This window comes from Saccostrea echinata, unplaced genomic scaffold (genome assembly GCF_033153115.1).
Source record: "Saccostrea echinata isolate AGI-Se365-2 ecotype Australia unplaced genomic scaffold, CSIRO_AGI_Sech_v1 ptg000019l, whole genome shotgun sequence".
Lineage (NCBI taxonomy): Eukaryota > Metazoa > Mollusca > Bivalvia > Ostreida > Ostreidae > Saccostrea > Saccostrea echinata.
The window spans coordinates 2,625,387-2,648,145 of record NW_026889768.1 but is presented as its reverse complement, the minus strand read 5'-3'; the positions used below and the strand labels follow the sequence as shown (position 1 = coordinate 2,648,145).

Below are 22,759 nucleotides of genomic sequence, written 5' to 3'. Positions count from 1 at the left end.
ACTAGTATGGATGAAAAAATTGTTACTACAGGACAATGGGTTGGATTCTTTTTTAGATGTTGACATTAAAAAAGTTGTATACTGTGGGCAAGAGTATGTTGTCAAAAAAATGAATGATTTAAAAAATATATTTTGGAGGGATGTGTTGCAAGCATGGTTAAACTTTAGTGAAAAATCCTTACAAAATGACACACTTCTTTCTTTAGAACCATTATTTCTAAACAAAAATTTAATTATTAATAAAAAGCCATTTTTCTATAGAAGATGGTTTTCAGGTAATATTTCATGTATTAGTGACATACTTTATGAAGATGGGTCATTTATGAGTTTGAATGACCTGCACACGAAATACGGGATAAAAACACATTTTCTTGAATATAATGGCATTAAAGCAGCAATATTAGAATGGCTGAGAAAGATAAACAGAGATCCTAATAATTTATTAAAGGTAACTTATCCATATATTCCAGAGAATGTTAATTCTCTACTGAATGCTAAAAAATCCCATGATTTCTATGAAATATTAATCAAACAAATAATTGAACCTTTGGGTAAAATCTCTTGGAATAGAGTCTTTGACTTGAGCAATGGTGAATGGGAGAAAATCTTTTTACTCCCATTCAAAATTACAAAAAACACAAAACTTCAGTGGTTCCAATTTAGAATAAATCATAAAATACTAGCAACAAATTCCTTCCTGCATAAAATTAAAAAAATTGACAGTAATGTATGTACTCTTTGTAAAACAGAAACTGAAACAATTGAACACTTGTTGTGGGAATGTGAACATGTTCAGACTCTTTTAGAGAATTTTGCAGAGTACTGCTTTGATAGAATCCACTCTACTATAACCTTCTCAAAAAAGGAATTTTTACTAGGCTCTGTGAAGAAAACTGACAAGCTTAAAAATATTATTGCTCTACAAATCAAATATTACATTTATCTGTACAAATGTACAAACAGAAACATTTCCTTAGGTGGGTTGATATCCTCTATTAAGACAATGTATGAATTACAAAAATATATATCTTATAAAAATAATGAAAGAGAATCTTTTGATGAAAGCTGGAGACTTTTGAATGACTTATTTTCATAATTCTCTCTCTCTCTCTCTCTCTCTCCCCTCTCTCTCCTCTCTCTCTCTCTCAATTTTTTTTTGTAAAAAGAAACCATTGAAAATACAATAAATTATAAAAAAAAAAAAAATAAAAACTGTGAAGAAAAAATGGTTGGGACAGCTAAAGCATTACAACATACACTGTATCCCTGATATTTCAGATATCGGTGTTTGAGATAACGACGTTCAACAGTATATATCAAGTTTGATCCACAGTTAGGGTTAATAACAACTGTGAGTTAAAAATGCAAATACAAACAATCAGTGTCTTTTTTTATTTGGTGTGTATGAGAATGATAACTGATCTGAAAGCAATTATTGATTAGAATAATGGTTAAGCTTCTTATTTCAATTATTGTGTTCCCTGGTTTGTAATCATTGTCAAACATGAAAATACAAGATACTCATGCCTTAAATTAATTGATGTTCCCTGATTTCTGGTAACCTATGTTACCTATGACTGAGTTTTACAAGCGGATATTAAAATCCACACCTGTACTTACATGAATTATGACAGTGCTTGATGTATGGGTTTTTGCCCTCCACACCTGTACTCACCTGTATTATGACAGTGCTTGATGTAGTGATTTTTTCCCTCCAAACCTATTCTCACCTGTATTATGACATTGCTTGATGTACTGATTTTTGCCCTCCAAACCTATACTCACCTGTATTATGACAGTGCTTGATGTACTGATTTTTGCCCTCCACACCTATACTCACCTGTATTATGACAGTGTTTGATGTAGTGATTTTTGCCCTCCACACCTATACTCACTTGTATTATGACAGTGTTTGATGTGGTGATTTTTGCCCTCCACACCTGTACTCACCTGTATTATGACAGTGTTTGATTTAGTGATTTTTGCCCTCCACACCTATACTTACCTGTATTATGACAGTGTTTGGTGTAGTGATTTTTACCCTCCACACCTATGCTTACCTGTATTATGACAGTGTTTGATGTAGTGATTTTTGCCTTCCACACATATACTTATCTGTATTATGACAGTGTTTGATGTAGTGATTTTTTGCCCTTCACACCTGTACTTACCTGTATTATGACAGTGTTTGATGTAGTGATTTTTACCCTCCACACCTGTACTTACCTGTATTATGACAGTGTTTGATGTAGTGATTTTTACCCTCCACACCTATGCTTACCTGTATTATGACAGTATTTGATGTAGTGATTTTTGCCCTCCACACCTATTCTTACCTGTATTATGACAGTGCTTGATGTAGTGATTTTTGCCCTCCACACCTGTACTCACCTGTATTATGACAGTGCTTGATGTAGGGATTTTTGCCTTCCATACCTGTAGTCACCTGAATTATGACAGTGCTTGATGTAGTGATTTTTGCCCTCCACACCTATTCTTATCTGTATTATGACAGTGTTTGATGTAGTGATTTTTGCCCTCCACACCTACACTTACCCGTATTATGACAGTGTTTGATGTACTGATTTCTGCCCTCCACACCTGTACTTACCTGTATTATGACAGTGCTTGATGTAGTGATTTTTGCCCATCTCGTTTAGCATATTGACACAGGATTCATCATAATACACCTGGCACACGCCTCCATTCTGAACGTAAGTGAATGCCTTACAGTTCCTACAGGCAGACTGGCAAGTGATGATGTCCTTAGTGAAGCTGACAGAAACGTCACACATCATGTACGTGTTCTCAGAGTTTAACTTGATCTGTTCATAACTGCATTTCCTGTCAGCTGAAAAAAAAAAGAATTTGTATTGAACAAAAAAGTACTAACTTCACTGACAGACTGAAGAAAACAAAACTGGTAAATAAAAAGTTACCTGTCCTAAAATGACAAAGTTTTATACAGTTTTCAAGCTTGTTTTCAATAATAAGTAAAGTTTAAAAATCAGTCAAATTTATTTTTAGTCCAAAAGATATAAGTACCTCACTGTCTCTTTCATATGACCATAATATAGTGTATTATAGCATTTAATAAATCAATCTAATTAAAATCAGATGTTCCGAATCTGCTACCGCTTCTCAAACATCTAACAACATCCCATTTGGGGTCACGTCAGAGAGACCTTTCGATTACCCAATGAAATCGCCGTCGTCAAAATCTTGGCTTATATTTCGGATGCATTTCATTTTTACTGCCAAACCTAAACGCCCGAGGGGTTTCATAGTAAACAAAATATGCATAGTAAAGACCGTGCTATATATGAATGTGACGTGCGGGATATATAGTAGTTTGTGTTTTTCGTTTGCGTTATTCAGGTAAGAATGCCAGATTGGCGGACTATAGTTCAATTTATACCAAAATTACTTTAATTCAAAGTAAGACAGTCTACTGAGCATCAGTAATGTAAAGATGTAGCCGTGGAACTAATTTTAGAATTGTATACAGAAGGTTGAATCTGATTGGCCAAAATTTTTATGTTTATTCATAATCGAAAGGTCATTCTGACGTGACCCCGAATGGGATGTTGTTAGATGTTTGAGAAGCGGTAGTGGATTCGGAACATCTAATTTTAATTTGATTGTTAATAAATAAAATTACTGAGAAGTATTTTTTCCGCATGGTATTAATTAATGCTATGAACATGGTCACAAATTTTCCATGGAAATTTCTCCCAGCATACTTAAAGTACATTTAAGGCATAATGATATAGTGGCAATCTAAGAAATGCATGTAATTTTCTACCCGCAGATTGAACAGAAATTGTAATTCCACTAAATTTTGACTCTGTGGACAAAAAGTATATTTACAGTACATAACTCAATGAAATATATATTTTATATTTTCTAAAATGCCCTCTCAATTCAATCCCAATATCTGAAATACATATACATTCAATGCATAAAGATATACACCAAAAACATGCACAACACAAATACAGATCACAAACACAGACAATGAGACATATATCATGACAATATCAGTATATTCTTTATGTCAAAACTGACAATATAAACCATTCATATACACTATGCCTGTTGGAAAATGTGAATGTACTTCAAAAAAAACTTTTATTGTAGAAATAAAGACTTCATCTAATTTGTACAGAAGAAAAATTGTGCAGAGGGGAAATGGACGTGGGAAAAAATAAAGATGATATGCACACTAATATATACCCGGAATGTGTCTACATCGTAGGACCTCATAGAAAGTCATTTTAGGGTTAGGCCAATAGGTCACATCCTGTCCCCTCTCAAAGACTGCACACAGACCACTATCTGTGGCATACTCAAATCCAAGGCATGTCGCCTGTTGTTCGCAGCGATCAAGGCAGAGATCCCAGGAACTGGCCTGGCTTGTTACTATCTGTTTCCCCCAAAGTACCCCTTCTAGTTTCTCATGAACCTGATATTCACATCTGATACCTACATGTATAACACGTAAACAAAGTCACTTAATTAACATTTCAGACAATAACACATATAAAACATTTCAATACTGTATGTGCACTTCTACTGGAGTACCTATTTATCGTTTTTTAAGTGCCTTTCAAACAGTGCTTATGTTTTTCACTAAAATATGAACTGACAAAGACAAGATAAATGGATTTAAACTGAAGCAATGATACGATGAAATACATGCATATATGATACATAATGAATGAATGCAGACGGAGTGATACATTTTGTGCAGCTTTCACTGCATCATGGGAAAAATTCACAAATCATCAATAATAACCAAGTCCCCCGAGTCAACATGCAACACATGCAGACAAAACAATAAAGCATCCTAAATGTAAACTGCTGAGCATGTTAGGACTGGAATTATCCCCATATGACTAGCAATTATAGAGCTTATTCACATGCAGATCTCATATCCAAAATAAAACACATCTGGCTATATATGTAATCTAGTCAACTGGAATCTTCTAAAATGCCCAATGCAATGGAACACTGTTTAAAATCAGAAGATCTCAAGGTCACACTTTTAAAAAATTTAAAATAATTTTCATGAAACCAGTTTTAATGGTACTTAGGCCAGATAAAATTAATAAGCAAAATAATATTCTCATCCCCGCCTGCCTTTCTCAAAGTGTCCCACCCCATTGTTTTTTTTTTATTTTGGGTGCTTGTTTTCCCAAGTATTTACTATGTTTTACTAAACAAGAGGCCCATGGGCCACATCGCTCACCTGAGCACTTTGGCTAAGAGCTCAGTATTTTATAAGTGCTATCAACCTACCCTAATAGGAGGGGGGGGGGGGGGGCATGATTTGAACAAACTTGAATCTACACTTACTGAGGATGCTTCCATATTTCTTTGACAAATCATGGCTTTAGAAAATTTTTAAAGATTTTTTCCTGTAAGTTTTATTTTCTATTGTGGCAACGCCCTACCCCCAGGGGTCATAATTTGAACAAACTTGAATCTACACTACCTGTGGATGCTTCCATATTATTGAATATTACCAAATATTACCAATCATTGCTCTGCTGTTCTTGAGAAGAAGATTTTTAAGGATTTTTCCTATGTATATTCAATGTAAAACATTGATCATCCATTGTGGCCCAGCCTAACCCCTGGGGTCATGATTTGAACAAACTTGAATCAACACTACCTGAGGATGCTTCATATAAATATGACCATTCACGGCTTTACTGTTCTTGAGAAGAAGATTTTTAAATATTTTTTTCCCATGTAAAACTGATCTTCCATTTTGGCCCCACCCTACCTTGAGGGGTCAAGATTTGAACAAACTTGAATCTGCACTACCTGAGGATGTGTCCACATAACTTTCATCTTTCCTAGCCCAGTGGTTCTTGAGAAGAAGACTTTTAAAGATTTTTCCTTTGTATTCCTATGTAAAACTTTGATCGTCCATTGTGGCCCCACTCTACCCCGGGGTCATGATTTGAACAAATTTGAATCTACACTACCTGAGGATGTGTCCACATAACTTTCATCTTTCCTGGACCAGTGGTTCTTGAGAAGAAGATTTTTGAAGATTTTTCCTTTGTATTCCCATGTAAAACTTTGATCGTCCATTGTGGCCCAACCCTACCTCCAGTGAGAAAGGACAGTAAGCAGTGGAAACTCCAATACAGTGTACAGCAACAGTATGATATCTTGGGATCTGCGCCCCATTTCATAGCAGCAGTTGTGTGTGGCATGTACTCATAGAATTGCCAACAATTGCATTAATAAACTATCTTTCATTTTCATCTACTCTGTCAAGCAATTTAGTCATAATTACTCTAAACGAACCTGATTTTTGACATTTTGGGGGGCAGTTTTTTCAGTGCAACGTTACATGTAGCTTTATTTAAAATGCTGAAGTGAAATATTCCTCACAGTGAAAAACTTTGAGATTCCGTTGTCCGTACAACAATACAAGTCGAAGGATTGCCAAAGGTTTTAAGTAAACTAAGGAAAGCTCAAGAACTGAACTATATGATCCAGTTAATTACAATATCGATGGCATGGCTGCCTCTAAGCATCCTTAATATTCAAGCAAGTTTGGTCAAATTAGGCCTAACGGTTATAAAAGAATACGACCACTCCTACATCTTTAATCTGATCAGTATGAATTGTTTTAGTTCATTATCTGAAGCAATCATACAACTCATGTTCTCATCCAAGCATGGATAATCCAAACAAGTCTGGTTCACCTACAAAACTGAACCTGGTCACTCATCCACAAATGTAGGTTATAATTAGGAACATGACTCATTACATGACTCATTACTGACATAACACAACTCTGGGTGCATCAGTAGGTATCAGGTTACAATGACCAAGTTTGGGTCTGGGCTCATAAGCTCTCTAACCAGTAAGGATGAGCTGACTGATATCTTTAATCTGTTGTAATATAATATAGAATACTACTTCTTACACCTGATTCTTTATAGTAATTCCATAGTTGATTAACTTTGTCTAAGCAGCTTCGATGTATCAAATATTATTTTAAACCGCTTAATTTAAAAAAAATTATACCCATTATACCCATTAGTAAGATAAATGATATAATCAATATATTTAAATTGAACATGTTCACAACTGACAAGCAATTACCATTTCATTACTAGAGTACATCAAAATTGAGAACCCCATACCACAGTCATAAAAACTTCACAAAATTAACCAATATCTTTTGCATGTCTTGAGGGAAAAGTCTTGGCACAGTTCTTGGATAACCTATTATTATCATGTCAAAAACTGAATGAAACACATAGGAATGAGATATTATGGAAATGCTTTAAAAAAATTACCATAAACCAACCTACTCAACCATAAAAAAAGTAAGACAGTTACATCATCTTCATGAGAACATAACTTTGAGACGTACAGGCATATTTGATGTTGGAGCATACACACCTCTGACTATTGAGTTATTCCTGGCAGACTGCTGGGCTATTTGTGGAGGTTTCGGATGGTTGGAACAAGCTTCCCCGGAATCAATCTTGATGTGTTTCTGCTCCAGACAGGCATGCCTGTGGAGTTCGCAGTGACTGGGATACACCACCCCATTGGATCCACACACAGCATGAGCATGCTTAGAGCAGAGGGTAGTGTCACCACACACACAGGACCTCTTGTGACAGACTCTACCTGAGGGACAGTCACCATCTGATGAACAGGGCACTATGGAATACATAATTAATATCACTTAATCAAAAAAGAGTAAACCAGAAAAATATGTCCATATAAGGAAATAAAAGCCCAGCCAATGTACAGTTGTATATTAATATGAACATGATGAAAAGAAATCCAGTAGTACTTTTTATTTTTGGTATGAAAAAGGGGAAAAAAAGTTCATTTATTGTTTTTATACGCAGAAACTATACCTTTTGTAGTTTGGTATCTATGTACATGTACTATTTAGTGTTAATTTATCCTATCCACACAGCTAAATAATACCTTACTTTTTCAGGTTCATTTTCTTTATATGCAGTAAATCTATGCATGACCTCTTGCATAAAAATCACTTCATTTTGTCTTCAAAGATAAGTTTTGTTTTTTTTTCAAAGCGAATAATAGTTTTAATAAACTGGTACAATCTCACTTTTGATATTACAAATAAAGCACAAGGTCAAATATAGGGTCAAGGTCACAAAATTTTGACAATTATACTTCTCTTAGCAATATATACTGGTATCAGTGTGTGAATTTTGATGATAATATTTTGAACAGTTTCCTTGAAAATGAGGTAATTTAAGTCCATGGTGCTGATGAACAGACAAAGGGATGAAAAATAGACATCACAAATACTGCTATCTACCCAAGCCTTACCCACGAAGAGGCATAAAGACACTGGATTTTTCATTATTTTCTAATTAAAATTTGTATATAAAGGAATACTGGAAAGGGAAACTTCAAACTAAGCCTACTTACCATGAGGTCTGGACAAGATGTACTTAGTTTTCCTTTGTTGTGTTTTCCTCTCTGACACAGGAGTCACACGAGTAGGTCTGGTCGTAGGAGGATTTGGTCTGGTAGAGGGCGCTGCTGTGGTAGAAGAGACTTTGACCTTTGACCCTCCGACTTTCTGACCTGACACAACACCAGAGACTTTATCTTTCTGTTTGAGTAATTTTTTTGCCTTTGTTTTTTCTGTTTGTTTGTTTTGTTCCTTTTTAGTTGCCGTCTCTGGCTGTTCTTCAGTACTCCTTTCATTCTGAATCTTCTCAATAACTTTTCTCATTGAGTCATTACTCACTTCTTTCTCAGTTCTTCCACTGCCTTTTAACAATGTTTTGGGTCTCCGTGTTGTTTTCGGTAGATTTTGGAGACTTTTGGCTGTTGTTGTTGATGGTTTAGCCTTAGTCTGTGATGTCTGGGTTTCTTTGACTGTGTTTTCTGTTGTTACTTTGACTTTTCCGATGTCATCGTCTAATACAACATCAGTTTCTGTATAAGGTAGCCTACTACCATAAACCTCCCTGATAAATTCTTTCATCTGATCACTCCATTTAGAAGGACTTCCTTCATCTCTAATTGTCAGTTTTACACTGGTTATTTTACCTTTGTGTTTCTTCTGATGTTCAATTTCTACATCCTCTTTCTGTGTTTGGTGATTAGGATCCAATGTTGTAGATTTTGCATCACTCCTTTCTGTTGATTTTTGACTCTCTCCTTTCTCTGAGTGCACATGTTCATGTAAATTCAAACCAACAGATTTGTCCCCCTTTGTTTCTGAAGTTTTTGTTTCTTTTTCGGGGACATAGATTTTGTTGACAGGAGGTTTCCAGTAACCAATGTAGCCAGGGTCATTGTACAGGGTGCCATGTTTCTGTAAATACATAATGCATGTTAAATTGTGATAATAGTTATCGGTATTGAACTAAAAAAAAATTTCCCATGTAATATACTCGGTGCTGACAAAATATGCATGTGCTTGTTAATAGCCAGTCATTATACTTTCATGAATTTCTACATTTTAATTATAAACTTTCTGGAAAAGTCTGGAAGGAATTAATGCTGAACAAGTGGATATTTCCACCTTTTATGCTGGTAACTGTTACAATTTGAGGGTACAAATATATCGATGATCTGTAATTTTGACTAGGAGTCTGGAGCCATATTTCAGTTCATCTTTGCATGAAAAACATTTTTTGTGGCATGTCTCCTCTAGCAAGTCTGGAAGGAATTAATGCTGAACAAGTGGATATTTCCACCTTTTATGCTGGTAAGTGTTACAATTTGAGGGTACAAATATATCGATGATCTGTAATTTTGACTAGGAGTCTGGAGCCATATTTCAGTTCATCTTTGCATGAAAAACATTTTTTGTGGCATGTCTCCTCTAGCCTGTCATTTTAGAGATAAATTGAAGGCATTTGTTTCAAATTTCTTCTATTGCATGGCCTCCTTAAAATCTTTTTACCAGCACTGTATGCTGTGAAAATGCAATTATAACATGAATTTTCTTATTAATTTCACAGGGACTAGCAGATACAAAAAGATGCCTCATACTTTATTTTTTTTATAGTATCCATTACTTAACTCCATGCAGCACCACAGCTATATGTGAGGCTAGCCATTATGGGATAAATGCACTCTCGAGATCAGCATTTCATGGTGAGTCACTGAGTTCCATTTGTATCACCATAGAATCCAACTCAATAAAACCATTTTTATGAACTATTATGTATCTGTTTTAGGATTTAAACAGTATAACAAAAGGATCAGATGAATGGTCATCCACATAAAATGTATCAATGAAAAAAAAGCTATTCTACTAAACAAATGTACTTGCATGAACAAAATGACAGAATCTGTACAACTACTGGAGGGGAATGAAGACACAAAATTAACGAAAAATCCTCAAACTAAGGTCCCTGCATCAAAATCTGCATAGACAGTATACTGGGGAGATGAACTTATTTGGGATGATTGTAAAATCAATCAGCAGACATCATCATGTAGTCCCAATATCCCTGATATTTGTTGGAGGTATTGATCCCACTTTAATCTTTCCAATAACACTCCTCGGGAGAGGTAGATTTCAATGAATTGTTACCGATATTCTACAGAACAGTAATGTATTGGTCAAATGATACAGATGTTGAAATGTCACAAGCCATTCTATCTATGGCTTGTTGTTTCGTAATTAATTACAACCCATTCTATGTAGCAGAAAATCATGCATTCTTTATATAACAGGCTAAATTGGAGATATAACAGTTCTGCACATGTATCTGAGAATATTTACATATTTCCACTTTTTATGTTTGATAGCTTTTAAAATCCTAATATTCAGATGAATCGTTTTGAAATTCAACGGTAGACAAAAGATTGCAATAAAAATTACCTGGTATATTTAGGTACATTATAATAATCTCCATATATTTCTTCATCAATTCATTTCATTTTAATACAACTGATTTCCTTAATGTTTTTCATGAGAAATAATTACCAATTCAGTTAAATTACAATGCATATACTTGACTTCAATTGTTTTCCCTTTTTTTTTCCTTTTTTGCTGTAGCAAAAACAAGACAGGCAGGATGAGTTCATTAACGTGAGTCATTTGTAGTGAGGCAACAAGAATGTGTCAGCAAATCACAGGGGCTGAAAATCAATGACTGATTCCTAAAACAAAACTAAGTGTTAAGAGACCATATGCTTTTGAAATAAACTCAATAATACTTAAAAGATTTCTACATGTGTATATATATGAATACAAAACTGTTAAGAAAAGACAAATTTCTTGAATTATCAATATGTACATGATGTAACAACATGAAATGCAGTTATTGGGACTATTTGGTATGAAATAAAGGAGGAGTCACTTACAGAATCTATATAAGTTATGTTTCCAAATGAGGATTATACCCTATTGTAATTGCATGTGTAATGGTTGGGATGCAAGTCCTTTCTTTTGTTTATATCATACTGAACCTATACCACCATGATCACTGCTTGGGCTATTCTTTTATAAAGTTCTGACTATAGTACACAAGATAAGACTGTATATCAGCTTCATATTCAAATCTCTCCATGAATAATGGTACATTCTTCAACTTAATTAATATAAAAGTGATAATTAACTTCAATACATTCAAATTCATAGCTGAAAATGTAAATTACTATACCAATGCCAAATATCTCAATATTGTTAGTAATATTACTGTCTGATATTAAATATTTGCAAGACTTAATGAAGTTTTCTCATCCTTTGTGCAAATTATAAACTATAAACTGCTGCCATAAACTGTCTAACAGAAATTATTTGTCTTGGACTAACAGTATCTTCTCAGAGAAAGGTAAAAATTCTACACATTTGCATTTCTTCTTTACAAAGAAAAAGAAGAAATTTCCTCATGCACAAAAAAGCTTTGGCAATTTGCAAATTTCTGAATCTATAGCATCAAGAATACAAACAGATCTGTCACTTGTCTATGACTAGATATAAAATCAATTCTTTCTACTGGAAATCCACTGGGAAAATCATGTCTGTATTCAATTAAGGAAGTTGAGAATTGTAAGATTGTCAGCAGTAATTGTCAAGTAAAGAAATGGAGGAAACATGAAGCTGGGGGGGAATATTTACATGTAAACTGGTCATGCATTGTCTATAAGGCACAGATATAAGCTTGAGGAATATTTTCATGTAAACTGGTCATGCATTGTCTATAAGCCACAGATATAAGCAAGAGGAATATTTACATGTAATTGGACATGCATTGTCTATAGATCTCAGATAAAAGCAAGAGAGGAATATTTACATGTAAACTGGTCATACATTGTCTATAAGCCACAGATATAAGAGGAATATTTACATAAAAATGTATTGATATAAGAAAGATGAATATATTTACATGTAAACTGGTCATGCATTGTCTATAAGCCACAGATGTAAGAAAGAAGAATATTTACATGTAAATTTGACATGCATTGTCTATAAGGCACAGATATAAGCTTGACCCTTTACCTGTAAACTGGTCATGCATTGTCTATATGTCACAGATATAAGCTTGAGGAATATTTACATGTAAACTAGTCATGCATTGTCTATAAGCTACAGATATAAGAAAGAGGAATATCTACCATGTCTGAATATAAATGTATTGATATAAGAAAGAGGAATATTTACATGTAAACTGGATATGCATTAATACAAGCAAGAGGAATATTTTATTACATGTTAACCGGTCATGCATTGCTACAAGCAAGAGGAATACATGTAAACTGGTCATGTATTGATTAAAGCAAGAGCAAAATTTACATGTAAACTGGTCATGCATTAAATATTGATACAAGCAAGAGGAATATTAACATGAAAACTGGTCATGCATTGATACAAGCATCAGGAATATATTTACATGTAAACTGGTCATGCATTTTGTATAGGCCATATATAATATATAAGCTATAGGAATATATTTACATGTAAACTGGTCATGCATTGTGTACAGGCAATTTATATAAGCAAGAGAACTATTTATATGTAAATTAGTCATGTATTGTGTATAGGCCATATATATATATATATTTACATGTAAATTGGTCATGCATTGTGTAAAGGCCACAGATACATGTATAAGAAAGAGGAATATTTACATGCTATCTGGTTATGCATTATCTATAGGCCACATGCTACCTTAATAGAAATAAACGAGAGGTAAACAGCCAAACACACAAATTAAATCACATATTATGTAAAGTTAATTCAAAAGAAGTTTTTAAATTAAGAAGAGAGTTAAGAGGGAAAAAAATCGATACAAACACTACCATCAGAGATTTAGTTACTGTGATCATGATGATGGCACTTAGACTTAAATATTATATTATATTAAAAACTGCTTTTTAATGGGCTTTCAGCAGGCTAATACAAGTCTCATAGAAATGTAAATCATAAACCAACTGCTATTTTTTCTTCAAGCAGGGAGTATTATGAAAAAGTAAACTTTTTCAATCATCCAAAAAATGTTGGTACTAAGATGCTAGTCCAAATCATGCCCAGCAGTTTGCATCCCTAGATGCATCTGAACCATGCAAGTTTGGTCCAGGGTAGGCCTAATATATTTACTTGGGACCTGCTCATATAACTCTGGAATCTAATGCCCATAAGGGAGATATGCAGATAAATTCATCTCGATATCATTGAGATGAGGTTAAATAAAAAAACATCCTTCATGGAATCTAAATACTTCTATAAATGCTACAATTTATCATCATTCAGTGGATTTCATAAGTGATTAAAACAAAGCCTGCATAAAGAACAACACATTAACCATCTGCTTTTTAACTATTATATATGTGCTCATTAGTTGAAATGATTTATGTTTGATGTCTTGTTTCTCTTTGAATGATAAATGAAGTTTCACAATTTGATGTGAAGAACATAGTATTACTGACCATTGATTAATTGTTATTTTTCAGCTGAGAATATTTACTCATTAATCAAGAGGAAATCTTGGCTGATCTGAGCTGACGATCACATGAATTATACAATTTAGACATGGAAAGCTAAGGATTGGAAAATATGCCGCGTCTCCCACTTCATATGGTCAATAAGTACAGGGCTAGGGTTAGGGCTTTTTTTTTCTTTTTTACATTTATTAAAAAGCTATGGGATTTGAAACTCTATTTAAATACCCCTATATCAGTTTAAATATTATGAAATAAAGTAAAAAAAAAAATATGGGCTTCCCAGACATTTAATATATTATCATATCTAATTATTGATGACTGATTTAAAGAACAAATCATTAGAAGATCATTCAACAATTTATAATCATTTTCTTCCAAGATGGGCCACCTTCACCATAGCTCAGTCTCTAGAGTGCTCGCTCCATGATTGGAAGGTCGCAGGTTCAAACCCCAGCTGCGACTAACATACCGGTAAGTCGATAAAAAAATAGGTAGTAACTATTCCTTCACCAAGCATTCTGCACTTTGAAGTGAAAGTTGCAGGTCGTTCGGATGAGGCCTTAAAAACCAAGGCCCTGTGTCACCGCAGGCGTTGGCAGGATAAAGATCCCTCCCTGCTCAATGGCCTCGAGTGCCAAGTAAAGGTCTAAATTTGAAGCCCTTCACCGGTATATGGTGACATCTATATACGAGTGAAAAATTCTCAAATGGGACATAAAACAACATGCAATCAATCTATCCAAGATGGGAATCTTTATTACCTTTGTCCATGCTTTTCAATTTTACAAAAGGATTGTTCAATAAAGCCGTAAACAGGCATAAGTCATACCTACATGTTTCATCAATAAGATTTGTATGGGAGGATGAAATTTCTCTGAACAAAAAATATTTGAAGCATGCATGAAATTATTGATCCATTCATAATTTTAGGCATGCCATTAAGAACAGAGAAAAATTCATAGTCATTTCCCTGTGGTCTTAAAATGTTAAGCAGTCATTCCAATGGATTTGATATTTATAACTGAATAATTCTTGCACACTATCTTCAGCTAATTCCTCTATCACTGAAGTCCTGGGAATCAGCTTATTGATTGGTCCTCAGAAAAAGTAAAAAAAGAACAGATGCAGTTTGCATGCCATTCATTTTAATGAAACTAAATTAAAATTGAGAATTTGTGAGGTTTTCAAAAAGTGGAAACTGGAAATCTGCTAGAGTACTTCCTATTTTTAGACATTTCTTTTTAGGACTATGAAACTCGGGTTGGATTTTTTAGACTTGTTTTGTAAGCTTTTTTAAAATAAAATGCATAAAGACAAACAAAAACCAGTAAATACAAACACCCTGGTATTAGAAGAATGTGGTTGCAAGTAATATAAAGATCATATTCAAAGTCAAAGAAAAACTGGCAAAGAAATATTGAAATTGTGTCTGGACTCTTGGAGCCCTTGTTTGGAATGAGTTCTTGAGTCCATTGTTACTGCCTTGCTGATGACTTAAGAGATGTGTCTTCACCTTGACACAAGGTTATATTTCAAAGATATCAGTGTACTGAGCAATGAGATATTGAAATCGAGTCCAGGCTGTAAACCCTTCATTTTTATTGAATTAGAATTTAATTTTGAAGCCCTTAAGTATGTCATGACCTTAACTCATAGGTCATATCCCAGAGTCAAAGTTACTGAACAATGAGATACTCAGGTTTTGCTAAGAAAACAGCTTTGAACAGATGATTAAAATATATTCAACCCTTACACATTTTAACCATTATACAGTTGACATCTTGAACACTGATTTCTCAAATACCATGAAACTTTTTCTTTATTTATTTTAAGCTCCATCTCAAATCCTTGGATATCTTGAATCTTCTTTATTTCTTAGCCCCATCAAGTTCAAGATAACATGGTTTGACTGTATAATTATGTTAGTAGTTATGATTTTATATTTCTTCAAGGACATGCAGTCAAGGTCATGTTCATTAGTAAGGTGACAACTTTAAATAATCATGCACAATATTATCAATTTCTGCTTTTATGTGTTGTTTATAGATTTTTCGAGTTCATATCAACAGTACCCTGTAAAAATTTATATGTCGTAGCAACAGTACTCTGTAAAGATAAAGACATCTATACATAATGCTTATAATTCTGCTCATTAACTGATAAACGAAAATTACTACAAGCATCCAATGAATTACAGAATACAAATCGAAAAAAGCATCCAAAAAACTGAAGAAATCAATTGAGTTCCATTGTGATCTCGGAGATTCAAACCTGTTGTGGATAGTAATTTGATTTTGAAAGCTGTCCTTGGTTCATCAGAGAAAACCCAATAATGGAGACATTAGGGAAACAGTAACCCTGGTATGCAGTCATAATCCAAAGAAGTTCCTGCTTTTTTGTACTTTCAGAAAGCACAAGATTAACATCTCGATTACAATATCCACAGAATTTTAGTAATAGTTCCTTGTTTTATAATCTTTAAGTTGCATTAGCTGATTTGATATACAGCTTGCTGATGAGCTTCTGGCCAATACAGTTCTAAACAAGAGGCCCACGGCCTTGATGGTCACCTGAGTAACACAAGTTCCTCAAGCTATGACAATTTTAGCCCTATCTGGAACTGGAATTCTGTCCTCATGTGAAAAAAAAAATTAACAGTAGGGTGAGGTCACTCAATAATCATTATCAAATTTACAAGCTTCTCCTAGAAGTTCAGGAGTAAAGATAAGATACACTTTATGATCAATTTCAATATACAGTGTATTACCAATTAAGCCTCATCCTGGCACCTATCTCTGGACCAGGGGGACAAATTTTATAATTTTTGCAGAGGGCTATCTGCTCATTATAATCTTACAAACAGTTTGTCTTCCAGATACCAATGAGTAATTAAGATTTTCAAAGATTTAATATACTTTCAATATATGACCAACTTAGCACCACCCTGGAGTCTGAACCCAGGGATCATGAATTTCAAAATTTTGGTAAAGGGCTTCATGCTTATTATAATCATCCCAACAGATTGCCTGCTGATGTCCAAGAGTAAAGGAAAAAAAAATCAAAGATGTAAAATGTATTTTCAATTGATGACCAAGGCCATCCTTAAAAAATTATTATTTTTTTTTTTTTGCAGTAACACGACCCATCATTTTAGATGTGATTAGGTAGGTAGGTATTTTTTTTGGGGGGGGGGGGGGGGGGGGGGGGAATGTGAAGAATGATATTTAGTACAGGCGTTGTAAAACAACAGCATCCGATCATCCAGATTTCTTGAAACTTATAAGAATCTCATGCTCTTACTGAATCATTGATTTGAGTAATTGCTTGCATATTGCAAGTAATCAAGAGAATTTTCATTGACGGTTATAAACTAAATCACAAGTTATCTTTATGGTTTAAGTACATAGTATGACCTATCTTTTACAAGTGTGGTCTACCTTAACCTCATGTCTCGTTTGTTTTTAATTTTGATCTAAAGATCAGATCACAAACTTTTTTAAAAATCAAATTTTACTGCAACCATAGGAGTATTTATATTCTTTAATTCATCCTTTTGTATGTAATATTTCATGTTTTTTTCACTCACGTACTGCTCTCTCCCTTTTTCTCCCATGCAATATTTGACATACTTTTAAAAAACATTTTAATGTGAGTTGATATTAGATTTGTAGTTAAATTTTTTTAAAGTAAATGTGCAGCATATCAAAGATTTTTTTTTTTTAAATGTTTTTTATTTGAAAGGGTTGAACATTTATTTTGAATACATGCATGATTGATTGTTAAAAATTCATTTAGTGAAATATTTTAAAGTAAATTAATGTGAAGCAAAGAAAGTGTCACTTTGCAACGAAAAACAAATCTTGATCTCGTTACAAGCAATTAAAAAAATGGAAAAGATATTTTTTGTGTATATTAACGACTTATCATTCTCACCCTGATGTATTTACTATAATTGTTCAGTATTGCATTTACGTAATACATATGCATGGTATGTATAGGTCTTGAACAAGTGTTGGTAAAATGGGTGGGCAAACACTATGCAGGGGCAAATTGAAAACTGGGGTTATTCGAGATTTTTCTCAATCACTTTATCAATCGAACTGAAAATTTCAGATTATGTTTGTTATAGGTTTATAGGTATTTCCTGTAAAAATTGCTCTGAAATGCTCAATATTTTAGATTTTCTTGGCGATTGTTGATGCATGATTTCCAAATTGGTAAAATGGGAAGGCAGTGTCAAGCCGACATTTTACGTCTCCATTCAAACCTAATGTGCACAGACATCTAAATATAATGAATCTCATGCCCTCATACCTTCTTCAACATTTTTTTCTTGGAAGGGGGAGGGGAGATAATAAGTAATAGACAGGATCAAATTGAGGGAGTATTGAATTCTATTCTAATTGTCTTTCCTCAACTCACTGAGACCATTCACAGTATCCTAGTGGTTGGGCACTCCCTTTGTGACTTGGAGGCCCTGGCCGGGTTCAATTTTTGTTCCTGATGCCATGTCAAACCTTTGGCATTTAACATAGGCAGTAACTGTTCCTTCACAAGTACACTAGACATCAAAATCAAAAAAATTTGAATGGGATGTAAAATAACATTCGATCAATATATCAATCAATCATAATCTTTGCTTAAAGGAACTTAATCATAAGATTTTCCGACAGAATTTTCTCTCCATTGTCTTTCAGATTCTGCAACATCTGTATGGAAATCAGAAGGTAAGATGAAACTTTGTCAATAAATCAATTGTTCTGAGAGCCTTCTACTGCCAGACCATACCTCAGACAACAGACAGAGCTAAATACCCAGGGGAACCTCTCCAACAAAAATACCTCAGAATGGACTGTAGACAGAGCTAAATACCCAGGAGATCCCCATCAACACAGGTATCTAGTGAAGTCCATAAGAGGAAAACAATCGGTCTTAATTGACAGCCATTACAGGGTTTCAAATAAGGAATTCTAGTTTTCAGACTACTTTAAATGTATATCAATTTGTAAGCTGAGAGAACTCTGGAGCATAAAAAAAAATTGTTTTACAAATAGAAGATGGACAACATCTACCACATTACCCCCCCCCCCCCCCCTTTCATATGTCATTGTAATATTATCTATGTAAGATCACAATCACTATGTTCAAATCAGCCATCATCTGAGCAAAACTGAATCTTCACTATATGGGAATGCTTGAATATTAACTGTGGCACTGCTGTTCTTGAGACACTCATAAATAAAACAAGTGATCTCAGATTTTCATGTAGCATGGGTAACTGGTCTGTCCATCAAACCAAGATATTGTTTCTCACTTGAGTGACAAGCAGTATGATATTGATCTTACAGCAGGTTTATTTTGTACAAGCAGAGTTTTTTTAAAATAATTTTCCAATTGACCTCAGCAGTATACATATTGGTTTTCAATTGTCTGAACATTCATTTCACCAGCCACAGGCAATTAAACAGGGATCCATTACAATACCATATAAGTGGAATTTTTAGCGAGACACAAATTTAGCAATTTATCCAAAAAAATTGGTACAGCATTTTTAGTGAGAAGTAATTTTAGCAATTTTATAATGACAAGAAAGATATCTATAGTAACCAATATGGAATAAATTGTTAGTGACCTCAAAACCCTCACTAATAATGCCAAAATTGAATCCTCGCTAAAATTCTGCTTATCGGGTACTTTCTTGAGAAAAGTTATTCCCAATAATATACAATCTCACACTTTCTACAAGAAGTACATTTCTTCTCCAAGTACAAACATTTCATCAAAAAAAAAAAAAATTCAATATCCCCTCACCATGAAGTTGGAGGGGATATAGTAACATGCTTGTGTGTATGTGGGTGAGTGATCGCGTAACTTTTGTTACACAAGTTATTATCTATACAAATGTATTGGGATCCATATGCTCTTTTGAGATTGAATGCTCCACATTGCGGTGCCATTGTTATGTAATTGTGTATCACGGATACCATCAGTAGACCACTGTTTATAGGTGTTTATTACAAAAAATGATATTGAATATCATTTTTTGTAGTGCGTAAAACACTCACAGTCACTCAGAAATGTAAAGCAAAATTACAGACTACAAAAGTTAAATATATTTTTATTCTACCGAGATTGTGATGTAAATAATTAATGTTTCTAACTTTAACAATGACTTATTCATTAACTTCTACAGTTATTGATTTCTGCTTTTTATTATGCTGTCTTCAGTTAAGAAAACCCTGCATTCTATCAGTAACCATGCAAGTTTTTAAGATGCATTTTGCTGTAACTGCAACATTCAGAATTTCATCAAATGGTATTATTTTACCTAAATATGTGTATTTTCATATATTTTTTTTTTATCATTCAAGACTTTTTTTCTTTTCAACATTTACGTGAATAAACACTGATATTTATTCAGGGTAAAATTTTGCAAATTTCCATGTGACAAAGTGTTTGCGTTGGAGTGTTCCTTTAAAGAACTCATTAAATGTGTTGTTTAGTATCATGTCTCATTTTTTTAATAAACTTTTAATGTGGTGATAAATTTTGTGAAACTTTTGGCATAAAAAAAAATTCACAAATATTTCCCCCATGGAAACATTTCCAAGTTTACAGTATCTGTATTCTAGTTAAAGTTACAGAGAAATTTCCATCAAATACTATAAATGCTTAGAATCAACAAAATAAAATAAGAACTTGTGTGCAAATTTCTATCAAAATGTTAGTACATATCCTTAATAATCCATCACAGTTACTGTAATCATAAATTCAATATAGCAAGAATCATTTATTTAACCATATCTATCGCGTACAAAGTTGATTAAGGACCTTTTCTGGCCCCCTTTACATGACTCTGGCAACTTAATATCAATTCATAATCAATCAGCAGGGATAAAGCATACACAAATTGTCCAATTCTTAATCTCCATAATTCTATTGATTTTTTTCCGTAAACTTCAGAAAACACAGAATTTATTTGCCAGATTTCTATATCCTCCCTACATTTACCTTGAGTCATACACCTTGTGTGTAAAAATTTTACTCTATGTTGCGAAAAGCAAAAATAATCTAAAATTTCATGAAAATATAAAATAATTGAACTTGGAAAATCATTCTGCATATATCACCCTCTTGCTGTTAAAAAAAAAATAGATTTCATTTCAAATTCTTATAATAAAGTACCATAATTTGATGTAATTTGATTTTTATGATATGAAGGTTCAAAATTTGGCCCTATGTTACTCTAGCCTGCCTTTTAAAACTGCTTTGTAAACACATTACCTTTTCATGAGGTCTGGACTCAGACAGATAACACAGTACTCCACAGACTACCACACATATCCACCACTTCATTATGAAAGCCAGATCTGAAACCAACAGCAAACGGATATATCATGTTTAATGACAAATTTCCAAAATTTTGGAACGTATGTGTTTATTAGATAAAAGGGATATTTAATTATTATTGTCATATCAGGTGTCATTAATATCCAAAATATACTCTTCATTAAATTTTAATTGTAATTTTACATTTATTTAATAGTTTGCATTATAGTTAGAACTACAATTCTAGTTAGAACAATATATCTAGTATGAAGAAAAGATAAGTTCTGCAGAAATCACATTATGCATACATTGAATTATTGAATGATGATTTACAAAATATTAATTCTAAAATCCCTGAAATAATTGTGCTTATATTCAATAGATTCTGAACATCAATGAAGTAAGGAAATTCAATACATCAGTAATCAGGTATTCCTAAAGCCTGTATAAATAGCCAATACCGATTTTATCCTTCAAGCAGATTTTCTTACACGTGACAATTTAGCTTTCTAAGAATTAGACATAAAACTGTTTTCTAGATTTTCATACTTACCAACTTCTTAGAAAACACACCAGACATGTATCTAAAATGGACAGAAATTTCCCATTAAACACCAACCACTTCTGAGCCAGCATCAATAATGGTAAAGCAGAAATATTTCAGCTCTGCAATGCAATATTGATTTCTTGAACTAACAAAGCTCTCATGCGAGAATAATCAGGGGTCCTGACGTCCCATCAAAGGGCACATCCCACGAATGCTGACCCAAATCACACCTCTCAACTTGAAGAGTTCTTCCGTTGGCTGTCCTAACATACCATAATTGAGGAAAGTCTTTTCATTTCCGAACATAGATTAAAATCATTGAATTCTGCAGCTATATTTTTTCCACATCAATCATTTTTTTAACAAAGACGACATTTACTGTGATTTACGCCACTTGCCATCTTCCGTATTTTAATTGAAAAAACAAGCTGATTTTTTAATTGGACTATTTACCTGTAGGATGGAGGTTTATAACTGCATCACAATGGCTACATAAAAGCTTGGATCTAATTACTGTGACCTTGAAAACAAGTGATCATCAGAGCGTGACCAATACTTGTGTTAAGGTGGGCTGAGTTATAAACTGTATTGTATCTTATTACATCAAACTGTTACTTCTGGGTTTAATCTTATACAGAATTTCACTAATAAGGCATAAGCACTGATTCAACCCAATCTTTTTTTAAGTCAAAATGACAGAAACTGATATTTACAGCCTGTACGTGATATCATACAGCTCCCCAGGTTGTGATATCATGTATCTTAAGTAGTTGAATCCACATTTTTTAAAAGTTATGTCCCTTGGCCGCCCTTTTTGGGAAAAAACCCATAGAATCCTCACAGTAGCCTTTGTAGTTTTCTGGTTTGTAACTTCGTCATTTGACTCGAAAAAAATCTTTGCATCTTGTGTTTTGATTACCCCAGGATGGTTTCCTGAATATTTATTTA

General features: G+C 33.5%; 1 protein-coding gene across 2 annotated transcripts in view; it reads right to left on the bottom strand.

Annotated features, from left to right (window-relative positions):
• LOC133189568 (follistatin-related protein 5-like) overlaps positions 1–22,158 on the bottom strand; it is a 43,085-nt gene extending 20,927 nt beyond the window's left edge. Inside the window, exons 1-6 of one of the 2 annotated variants that reach the window (XM_061324940.1) lie at positions 21,818–22,158; positions 21,220–21,305; positions 8,452–9,349; positions 7,435–7,701; positions 4,237–4,485; positions 2,612–2,851 (exon numbers count right to left, since the gene is read on the bottom strand). In XM_061324940.1, the coding sequence (XP_061180924.1) occupies positions 2,612–2,851; positions 4,237–4,485; positions 7,435–7,701; positions 8,452–9,349; positions 21,220–21,291 (1,726 nt within the window). In that variant the 5' untranslated portion in view covers positions 21,292–21,305; positions 21,818–22,158. The remainder of the gene's footprint in view (positions 1–2,611; positions 2,852–4,236; positions 4,486–7,434; positions 7,702–8,451; positions 9,350–21,219; positions 21,306–21,817) is intronic. The other variant, XM_061324941.1, reaches the window with a different exon arrangement.
• Between the last annotated feature and the right edge of the window lie 601 nt (positions 22,159–22,759).